Below are 11,180 nucleotides of genomic sequence, written 5' to 3'. Positions count from 1 at the left end.
TATTGATCACGGGGCATTTCACATCGACACTAAAATTCTTTATTGCAAGTTTTACAATAATCAAGTAAATTCAGTCCCAAAACACAATAACCACGATGGGGGGGCTGAGGGGTATTCTACCTATAGACTGCCTCCCTGAACTGAAAGTTCATTTTTATTTTCTTTTGGCTCCTCAAACTGAACAGCTCTGAGAGGCTCTCCAGATGCATTTAGCTTTGTCTGCTGTCTTCCCCCCCTCTCCTCCCAGCTCCCCCCAACAATAATACAAAAGAACTTCATAGCTTTGTTCTCCTTAAAATGACTTCCCCCTCACTAACCTCCCCTGGTGCATTTTCAATGCAAAAGGCCTAAGGAAAGAGCGGGGAAGGAGGAGGAGGAGAAAGAAGAAGGAGGAGAATTGGCTTTAAAATCTCTTTCCTTTTTTCTTTTCCTCATTTCCCCTGAAACGCACCTAAACCAGACTATCGTACCTTGCAATATATAATTTTTGCAGCTTTTTTTCCTTAAAAAATAAATAACCCCCCAAAATGGTCTTTAAAAAAAAACCCAGCAGGTACCATGCTAAGACAACATCACATGCTTAAAAGGGTCCTTAACAGTGGAAAGGAGAGAAGGGCAGGGGGCTTGTTTGTTTATCTGTTTTGTCTGTTTGGAGATGACAAGGGATAAGGTGGGAGGAAGACAGAAAAGAACCAATATATATATATATATTAAATTCTATAAATAAGAGTCAATTTGTGTGTGAGGGGAGGATGGGGGCCTGGGGTGGGGGCAGGGTGTGAGTTATGTTTTATAACCTGGTAATGTCCTCTGCCCGTTGCTGCTCCGGTGGCGTGGCGCTCTGGGAGTGGTCTTCAGAAGTGCCCGGGGTGGCTGCCGAGAGGGTGCTGGGCGCAGCGCCGGCCGGGGGCGCTGACCTGACTTTGGTGTTGGGGAGTCGGTGGTCCTTCTTCCATTTCATGCGACGGTTTTGGAACCAGATTTTGATCTGCCTCTCAGAGAGGCACAGCGAGTGGGCGATCTCGATCCTTCTCCTTCGGGTCAGGTAGCGATTGTAATGAAACTCTTTCTCTAATTCCAGGACCTGCTGCCGGGTGTAGGCTGTCCTCGAGCGCTTGGGTTCCCCTCCGTTATAATTGGGGTTCACTGGGGGAGGGGGAGGGGGAAAGCAAATAGTGGGGTTCAAAGGCAGCAGGCTCCCCGCCCCCCACCCTCACCCCATCCTCAGCTCTGTTGTAACAGGAGGAGGGGGTGGTGGAAATAAAGTCATCAAGCTAAACGGGTTATAAAGAAGTTGAAGGGAGCTGGAGACTTTGTAGTGTAATAAGAGGGGAATCCTCATTGCAACGACACTGAATTATTTATGCGCCCTTAGAAAGCGAGCATAGTTTTCACACATACAGAACAGATCGTAGCACATGGCTCGGACTGCCCAGAGTAGCTAAGCCATAAAATTTATGGGGGATGTAATTACCCATTCTCGCTCGTAAATCCAGTTCAATTGTGCTAACCCAGAGTCGCTCCTGGAGAGAGAGGGGGAAGGAGAGAAAGGAGGACGGGGGCCGGAGGGGGCCGAGGAGGGTGGGGAGCGCTGGGGAAGAGGGGAGGGAGGGGGAGAGCAAAAAGCAAAGTTGCCTACCCGTGCTAACGTGGATTTTTTTCATCCATGGGTAGACTATGGGTTGCTTGCTGGCGGCGCTGGAGGGATGGTCAGGGGCTGGCTGGCTGCAGGCTGGCGGGGCTGGGGACGGGGAGGCGGAGGCGCCTGAGAGAGGCGCCGGCTCGCAGAGCGGCTGTGATTTCTCGGGGTGGTGGTGGCCCGCCTGGGCCGGGCCGTGGCCTCGCGAATTGCCCGGCCCCTGGAGACTGGTGCAGCTATACTGGCGCTCAGGGTAGCTAGGGCGCGGAGGCGGTGGTGGGTACAGCTCCTGGTGGTGATGCTGGAATCCCGATTCCCTGGTCCGGCTGTAATATTCCGGACTGTGTTCAGGGATGTAGCTATTTTGCGAATATTCTTCGCATGGAGGAAATTTCGGATCGATGTAGTTAGAGTCCATCAAATACGAGCTCATGATCATTAATTTCTGGAGTGGAAAATAATTTTTCTCGCTTTGTCGTTTTTCTGCTCCATAAAGCCCTCCTACTAGCTAGCGACCCTGTAAAGTTACTTTCACCATGTGACTCCGCCGGCCAATCACACGGAGCAACCCAGTCCCCGGATAAGGAACCGAATCGCTTTATTCAAAATGTATCCAATTTTTTTGTGTGTGTGTGGTGGTGGTGGTGGTGGTGCTGGGGGGGGGTGGCGGTGATGCGGGGTTAGCTGGCAGGGGCTGCGGTGCCCCCAATGCACACCCCGCCGACTGACAACCCTCCCCTGCAAAAGGAGGTGGGAAGCCCCCAGCTCCCTTCCAGAGCCTGGGCATTGGGGGGCTGTCGGGAGGCTGTGATTCAGCCCCCTCCCGGGGTCTCCCCTTGGGCCTCCGGTGGGCCCCTCGGTCTTCGGCTCCCGAGCTTTTCTAGATGTCTCCATTCGTGGCGATCCTGTCTCAGTCTGTGTAGGGCACCGTGGCAGCGCCCTTCTTTCGCAGGAAGAGGAAGTTGAATGAGGACTGGAGTGGAGGTTGGATGGGGAGAGGCCCAGGCTGAGCCCAGGAAGCTGGTGAGCCTGGGATGCCCCCCATCCAAGGAGACCAGAGTCCAGCCCCCTTCCCCATACACACTCACCCAACCCTCTGGCCGTGGGGCCGGCGAGGCAGGGTCCCAGCTGGACCGGGCAGGTAGAGGCAGCGGGATGCAAATGATTCTGACGTCATTTCTGGAGGTCTGGGGGTTGAGCCCCCGCTGAAGAGAGACAGGAAGTGGTTGGCAAAAGCAGAGTTCAGAAGCCTTGCCCTCCCCGAGTACCCACTAACCCTCCCTTCCCAGCCCAGAGCAGAGGATCTCTCCTGCTGGCCGCCGTTTCCACTCTCCATTCCGTCTGGCCTGCTGCTTTCTGACAACTGCCTCCAAGGCTGGTTCCCCAGGACCTGGAGCAGGGAGGAGAGCACTCTGCCAGGGGCCAGTGCCCTGGGATGGTGCCCAGCCAAGGCCCAGGGAGCTCTTCTTTCTCCATCCCCACAGAAGGCAGAGCTAGCTAAGGGGGAGGCCTTCGTCTGTAGAGCCTGCTTCCGGCCAGGGATTGTATCCATGTAACACATGTGTTTACATGTAAACACGCATCCTCAAGGGCCAGCTCCAGGCCGCCTTCCAAAAGCTGAAGGGTGAGCTCACGAAGCTGGGGATGCTGGGCGGGCCTTGGGGGTCTCCAGCCCGTTCCTGCACACTCCCCTCTCTCTGCTACCCACCCACAGGAATACCCTGATGGTGGGGTGGCAGGGCCATGGAGGAGGGAGGGGGCAAGGAAGAGCTGCTTTCTGACACACTCCCCCTCAGCTAGGGGTGGCCACATCTTACACCAATTCCAATTAACTGATCCCATAACTCAGAGTTGAGGGGGGTGGCAGAAGGGAGAGCCCAGGGAGGGAGCCGGGTCCCCTTGTTGCACTTGATAACAATTATAGTTTAAAATCATAGCTTGCCGGGGCTCGGCTATATTTTACTTGATAACAATAAAAGTGACACATAAAGTTAACTGTTTATGTTTTATTTATTAGACTAAATCTGCCAGCGGTGGTAGAAGCGCTTGCCTCGTCGCTACAGCTTTTATAGGGCTGTAAAACGTCATAAATCAGTCTCGCGGAATCGCCCGCACTCTTTGTGTCGGCGGCAGCGCAGGGCTGGCGGCCGCTGGCTGCCTGCTCCCTCCTTTCCACGAAAAGTCGTAATGTGATTTTTTTCCCCTCTGATTTTATTATTATGATCGCCGCTGTGATTAGTCAATCTACCTTTAATTCGCCGCCCTACGCTGCCTCCTCCCAGCCCAGCCTGGTTGACACTTGAATAAGTACCTTTTAAAACGGCATAACAACTATTTGAGGGTTTAATTAGAACATCTGCAATTAAGGGAATGAGGAAGGGGAAAGGGAAAAATAATAAAACCCTTGTGAGAGGGAGGCTGAAGGCGGGAGATTCCCAGTCTGTCTCGCACCACCTTTGGGATGTCAGAGAGGGTCCCCACTTCCAAATTAGGGCTCACCCTGAGGGCTGGAATGAGAGCTGGGCCACAGCCGATGCCCAAAGAGACTGATTCACCCTGCCTGGGCCCCTGGCTGCCTTCCCTTCTGCAATGCTTAAGGCCCCCACACTCACCCCAGGCTCACCAAGAGCCAGTGCTTGGGGGGGTCCCTGGATACCCTCTCCCCAAGAGGTCAGTGCCCGACCCCTACCACCAGATGGGTGAGAGAACCGGAATTCCCTGGAGGTTGACCATCTCTTAGAAGAGGTTCTCAGATTTCCAAAGTTGGTTGAGAACTCCTGCCCACTCCTGTCCGGGACCCTCTGCGTGTGAGGACTGGCTGGTTTGGTTGGAAGAGGAACTTGAGACTGTGAGAAGGGGAAGGCTGCTGCTTGGTTGACAGTGATTTGGAGTGCGTGAGGGTTTTATTATTGGTGGGGGGGGGATAGGTTAATTATAAGTTGTTGGAAGTGGCAGAGGGAAACCATTGCTGACTGCTGATCTACATAAAAATTCTGAACCCAGCCCCAGACTGCTGCCTGGGGAGAGGCAAAGCTCCTGAGAGCTCAGGTAAGGTGGGAGGAAGGCTGCTGAAGGAGAAAGCCTTCCAGCCCCACCCCCATCCTCCCTTCTAGGCCTGCACCTGGATCCGGCTGCCCCACCTCATCCAGGCAGGGAATAATCTCTGCTCCACCTGGCTCCCCTCCTCCCAGTCCTCACATTCACCTTCTGGCTGCCCTGCCCCCGCCTCAGCTCGCTTTTCTTCCATCTCTTCACCCTCTTGGGCTTATTAGGGAGTCCTTCCCAAGGCATTGCACATCTCGCAGCACCACTCCCTAGGATTCTGAGCTCCTGCAGGTGGGTCGAGGGAACGGGAGCAGGAAACCCACTTCAGGCCAGTACGTGTAAGTAGATCCAGAGAGTTCAGATGCCTCCAACCACGTGTCCAATCCGTCTTTGGTTATTACTGCTAACAACTATATATGCATTCATACTATTAATATTTATTAATGTATTAAATGCCTCCTTATGCAGCCATAAATCTGTGGAGTTTTCGTTCCAGGTTTTCACAGCTAATTCGATTGCACATCCAGAAAATGAAATCTGGGAGACTCCTCCAAGTATGCCCACACTTATCTACATCATTTACCAAAACCCTCTCTTTGGGCTCCTATATCTTAATAGAAAGAAAGTTGCCTATGGGGAAAATAACAAGCCAGACTCTACCACACACACACACAAGAACATTTTCACCAGGATATTATTGCAAGCACAGAAATAAGATCCCTTTGGAGGGCTTCTGTACTTAGCACTGGCTTAACGGGTTGGGGAGGGGAGCAATAAAGCGGTTCTTGCCCGTGATGAATCCTTGTATCTCCTTTTGTGCTTCGCCCTCCTGCCTCCTCAGCCCAGGGATCTCCAACCCCTGCTCTGCCCTCCACCTCTCTCTGCCCCAATTTTATTTTTTATTTTTTCTGATCACCTTTTGCCAGTCTCTAAGCAATCACTGTCTGAATGCCCCCCTCACCCCATATCCTTTCTAAATCTTGATCTGGTTTCTCTTTCGGAAACATGTTTCAGTACAAAGCGCTTCCCTTCTGACACCGCTGAAGAAAAATATGTGTCCATTGTGTGCGAGGCCTTATTGTGCCCGGATTACCATACTGACCGTTGGATAACCCATATTCCTCCCCTCCCCGGTAACAAGCTGCCGGCTGAGAGACCTCAGCGGCTCCACTGATTCTGTGATGCCTTAAAATCTCACCTCTCAGAATCCCTGGATTTTCCTAGGGAGAAAAATAAGTGGGAGAACCAACTCAGGACTTGGAGGGCAAAGAGAAGGAAAATGAGGGTCATTCCACTCCCCACTCTCAGAAGTGCAGGATGTGGGTGTGTGCGGGCACACGCGACCATGTGTGTATGTGGTTTTTGTTGTTGTTTTAGAGATTAAAAATTGCAACATGTCTCTTTCTTCTTCCTCAAATAAATTGACTTTTAGATGGTATACAATCAAGTAATTCATTTCATTTTTATTTTTTATCTGAGCAACTTGAAAACCCCAAACTAAAGCAAGGCTCCCATTTTTCCCCATGTGTGTATATGTATATATGTATGTGTTTTGTCCCTTTCTAATGCCAGCAGGCAGGGCTAATGTATGCAAAAGAATATGCAAATGCTTAATTGATTTTTTCTTAAATCTCTTGTCAGTAAAAGTAATGAATTGGTCTAAAATGATTTTAATAACCCAGAAGTGTCACCAGAAAATACTCAACCTTTTTTTTTTCCTGGAATCGCTTATAGTCTCAAAAAAAAAAAGCAATCATGGAATGTTAATTTGCCCCCCTTTAAATATTAAAGATGAATCTCTCTTGTTTGTTCGGAGACCATAGGCAAGGTCCTCTCATGGATTTCCCTCTCCTTGCTTTGCCTTCCTTGGAATTCAATTTTCCTCAAATCTCGTTTAAAGTGGCTTTTTTAAAAGTGGCTGCATTTTAATATTGGTTAGACAGAGTGACCTGCATTTCACCTCGGGTGTTTGACTTGTTCCAATAGGTCACTGCCATGGGGTTATTGATGGGGAAACTCCATTGAAATTTGTCTCTTCGCAAATGGCCTTTAGATCTTCCAACGAGTTCAATAACTAGTTATAATGTGGAAGGGGAAAAATGAAGGCCCTGGGCTAACGAATTTGATGTTTCATTTTTATGCTGGAGAAATTGTTAGTTAGAGATTGGATTCCCCACTCCCTTCCTTGCCCATCCTGGCCTCACTGACTCTTGTCAAGTGAGGCCCCCACTCTTGTCCAAGGCTGCTGGATTGGATCCCCTTTAAAATTGGGGCTGGGGTGTCCCTTTCTCCCTTTGATGCAAGCTTTAATTCTTCTTTTTTGTTGTTGTTGAAAATTCTGACTTATGGCTGCAGGAAGCTTGCGCTGCTGAAGATTTGTAACCTGAACTTTCCTGTTAGAGGGGGAAAGGACTTTTACTTTTAAAGCTCTCTAAATGTGGTTTTGAAAGATCTAGGAATTAGGCTGGCTTAGGGGAGCTTACAGAGAGCTCCCTAACCTGGTGCTCCCAGAATTAAGAAGCCGATAGGAAGGTGGGATCCCTTTTGGGAGCTGATGTGGGCATCTCAACATGCTCTTGGCCTCTGAGCTGCCAGAGACCCATGGGATCAGACACCCAGGACCAAGGAAAGGCTAAGGATAGAGGGAGAATTCCAATAGAGCAGGCAAGAGAATCCTGGGTCTCCTCCAGGGTCAGAAACAGAATTCATGGGGACTTGGCCCGGTAACTGCTTGCTGAACTTCCTAAGAAGGGCGCCCGGCAAAAGCCCAGTGCCCAGAGATGATGCATTTTACTGAACTGGAGAGAGCAGAGGAAAATGATGGGGGGAGGAGTTGAAGATTTTATAAGGTTTCCCCCTTTTTTTCTGGAGTTCTTAAGGAATGGGAGAGGAAAGGGCAGGGAAAGGGAGGAAAGGTCTTCATTTTATTCACCCCAATCACACCCAAGTTGGGGAGCCGGTGACTTCTCCAGAGAAGCCTCTGTGAGAAAGGGCTGTGGAGAGCTTGTTCTCTCCAGGCTGACCCAGCCATACCCGATCATTATCATCATTAACCTCAGTAATATCATCATTCCCTCACAAACAGAGCTCCCTGCGTGCCTTATTTTTTTCCTCCAGGAACTGTTCCTTCTCCTTCCCTGCCCAAAGGGTCCAGTTAGCTCAGGCCCAAGTTTCCCCTTAATAAGCCCACTCACCTCCCTTCCAAACCTGGATCCCTAGATGACAGTCATTCCAAAGGCAAGCCTTGATTCCTGGGGTGGAGGAATCCAGTCCGAAAGCAACATGTAAGTGCCTGAAACTAGGGTGCCACTTCCCTCTATCCCCTTAAACCCAGAGGCAACGTCTTGGTGCCATTGCGCTCTCAGACAAACCTGCCTGGACAGATCGGGGCACCCCAGGGATCACCACACGCCACAACCCCATGAAAATGGGGGAGCCCGGGAAGGGCCCATCGGGCGGCTTCAGGGTCCGGCCTAGAAGAGGACACACAGCCTGCTCTTTCCAGCCAAGCGGGGATCAATAGCGATCTGTCACAAACTTCCCCGCAGCCCCTCCGCGCCCCGGCCGCGGCGGGAGAGCCCCATCCTCAGGCCGCTCGCCCACCTCGGCTCGCACCTTGGCCGCCTCCTCTGAACCCCGGACCCCCAAGCTCGGGCCTCGCCCCCTCCCCGTTTTAATTACGTGATTGATTTTCGCTTTGGCCCCGTCGGGACGCCTCCGCCTCCGACTGTTTAAATCTTTCGGCTCCCTGTTTTGCATTTCCGAGTCCTCCTGATGGGCTGTAATTTAGAGACTGGCCCTCGGGCGGCTGGGTCCGGGTCCGGGCTGCGGCCTCGCCCTACACTCCAACGAAATGGTCCTCCCGGGCTGTGCGGCGCGGTCCGCTCTGCAGCCGCTTCACCGCGCGGGGGTCTCACACCGTGCTCCTGCCCATCCGCCTTGCTGAATTATTTTGTGCTCCGTTATCTCTGATAGAAAAATGTTCCGCGTTGGAGTTAGCACTCCATGCCTGGGCTCGGAGCCGGGCTGCTCAGCATTTTTGTTTTCTCTTCACCCGAATGAGGGGTGTATGTCTGGGAAGGTCTGGATCGAGACCCCGGGAAGCGCGACGCCCGGCTCCAGGCTCGGCGGGGAGCTCCAGGCGCTTCCCCCAAAGACCCGGCCCCGCCGGCGGCCCAGAAGCGCTGGGAGAAGCGAATTCGGCCGCAACTTTCCACCAATTCGGCGCGAGTGGGACCGCAGGGCCGGCGGCCCCCAGCCCGCAGTTGGCCGTTGGGTCTGATTTTGCTCCCCAGCCCCAGATAGAGACCCCATCACCCGGGCAGCCCCAGCGGGCACCGGAGCAGCCTCTGGGAAGTGGCCGCGGTCCCACACCGGAGGGACCGAAGGTGAGGCGAAGTAAGGGAAGGACGGGAGGCATTTCCACGGACGGGAAGACTAGATGCGGGGTGCGGAGAGGACAGGGAAGACGTGGAATTTTAAAAAGGAGCCCCTTCTCCCACCGTGGCTGACCTTCCCTTTCTCTCCTCCGGAAGAAAAAAAAAATCCCTCTTTTTCCTCCCTAAACCGCTGGTCTCCCCCTTAATCTCTCATCTATTTACAACTAATAAACACTTCTCTGATTATTTCCCCATGTCCTGTTCGTTCTTTGATCCTTTTCAATGAGGCGAGCTCTGAGTTACTATTAGCACTATTTTATGATCCTGCTTTTCCCTCAGGGAGAGGAGGGAGTTGGGAATGTCTTTCTCACTGGGGAAGAAGTTCAGTGAAACGTGAGTTGGTCACAACCTTCTCCCTGTCCCCACCACCACCTGCAACAGCCCAGCCCCAGCTCCCTCAGCCCCTCTCCCTCCACCCCTTCCCGCAGAAATGTTGCCGGGTAAATAAGAGTCCGCCTGCCTGGCTATTAGGATTCTGGAGACGTTGGCATCTGTAGCAATCATTAGTCAAAGCCGCGCAAGCCAAAGGAGCCGAGGAGTTGGACAGAAAAAATCTTGGAAATGATATACAGGAGCCGTGGAGGCATCAATCCCGGCCGATAAGAGCTCGGCTGCCGGGAGTGAGGCGGCCGCTTAATTGGGCCCTGGGCACCAAGAACAATTGGGGAGGAGGCATCTATGGGTCGGGCAGTGACTCTGGCACCATTTGGGCACCCTACAAAAATAGTGGGGGACTTGAACGCTCTTTTCCCCAAATTTCAAAGGCCCAGTTGGCGTGGGGGGACAATGCCTCCGTCAGCCTCTCCACCCTGGGAGCCAAGAGGAGCGGAGCTAGAGGACTCTTCCCTTCTCTCTCCCTTCTTAGTGACTGTCTTGGGGGGTACTGCAGGCTGGGGAGCCTGGGCTGGGATCTCAGGTCACAGGGACAGCCTGGAGAGGACTGTGGCCCCTAGAGCAGGTTTTCGGGGGCAAATAACTCATTTGGACTCAGCCTTGGAGATAGCAACAGAATCACTCCCTTTAATAATCAAAACAGCCCAAAGATATTTGTTCCCTATCCCCACTCACCTGATGTCTTTATTGACACAGAGATAGAGAGACAGAGAGATGCAGTAAGTTTCAGTCCTTCTAGAGGGAGATCTATGCCCCTACATATAGATACATGCATTATGGAACCATCTCTAAACATACTTTCAAATATTTAAGTTTGCAGCAAAACTGCAAAGACTATAAAGATCTCCAAATATGTAGCTTCAATATGTAGCTATTTTATGAGTTGGGACTTTTGCATAAGTCTAGATAAAAATTTCAAAATAGAGACTGAACGACACGCGCAGAGTTCTTTCCAACCGAGGGAAAAAACTCACCAATTATTCATCCAGATATTTAGGGAGAGCTATACCAATACACCCCAGCTTATACATCCAACACTATAGAGAGATTGGTAATGTGCACACAGGAATTTGACAGAGGACTGTTACGTTCACTGTGTATCTATAAATCTAAATATCTATAAATCTGCATTTAAATGTGGAGTAGAGAGGGATGTAAAACACACATCCTGTTATACACAGAGCAATCTATAAATACATTTTCACGTATACAGCTATGGGATTGCTCAGCTCTCTATAAAGACACGTGTATTTGCATCGAATCTTAGGAATGAGGGAGATTCTCTGATGCTTGTGGGTTTGAGATACCCCAGCCCAGACTTCTCTGGGAAATAAATGAGAGTAAACTGAAGCCTGTGCAAGTAAGTGCTAAGAGGGCCCAGGGACTCATATAATCTATGGCCTTATTTCCAGCATATGGGGCATCTCTCTGGCGATGGATAGGAGCCCTGACAACTGGACCTGAAAGCATCCTGACTTGATGTAGCCCGAACTGAGACAGAGGTAGAGGACTCTTTACTTCTTTTCCCTTTAGCTCCCTAACCCAAAGCTGGGGGATGGATCCATGGGAAGCTGGGGTGTCTTTAGGAGGGGAAGGCTCATTAACATTACAAAATGGAGCCATTTAGGTAAAATATGAATTTTTTTTTTGCAACAGCTTGGTTA

General features: G+C 51.3%; 1 protein-coding gene across 7 annotated transcripts in view; it reads right to left on the bottom strand.

Annotated features, from left to right (window-relative positions):
* Positions 1–312: 312 nt before the first annotated feature.
* The window catches only part of LOC309811833 (homeobox protein Hox-C4), a 63,975-nt gene continuing 53,107 nt past the window's right edge, over positions 313–11,180 (bottom strand). For 3 of the 7 annotated variants that reach the window (XM_082635048.1, XM_082635049.1, XM_082635038.1), the window contains exons 2-4: positions 2,728–2,844; positions 1,475–2,084; positions 313–1,146 (exon numbers count right to left, since the gene is read on the bottom strand). In XM_082635048.1, the coding sequence (XP_082491174.1) occupies positions 791–1,146; positions 1,475–2,078 (960 nt within the window). In that variant the 5' untranslated portion in view covers positions 2,079–2,084; positions 2,728–2,844 and the 3' untranslated portion in view covers positions 313–790. Of the gene's footprint in view, positions 1,147–1,474; positions 2,613–2,727; positions 2,845–11,180 lie in introns of those variants that run through there. The other 4 variants (XM_082635043.1, XM_082635042.1, XM_082635045.1 and 1 more) reach the window with 3 other exon arrangements.

The sequence above is a fragment of the Mesoplodon mirus genome (genome assembly GCF_964341445.2).
Source record: "Mesoplodon mirus genome assembly, chromosome: 11".
NCBI classification, from domain to species: domain Eukaryota; kingdom Metazoa; phylum Chordata; class Mammalia; order Artiodactyla; family Ziphiidae; genus Mesoplodon; species Mesoplodon mirus.
This window is presented reverse-complemented; position numbering and strand designations above follow the sequence as displayed.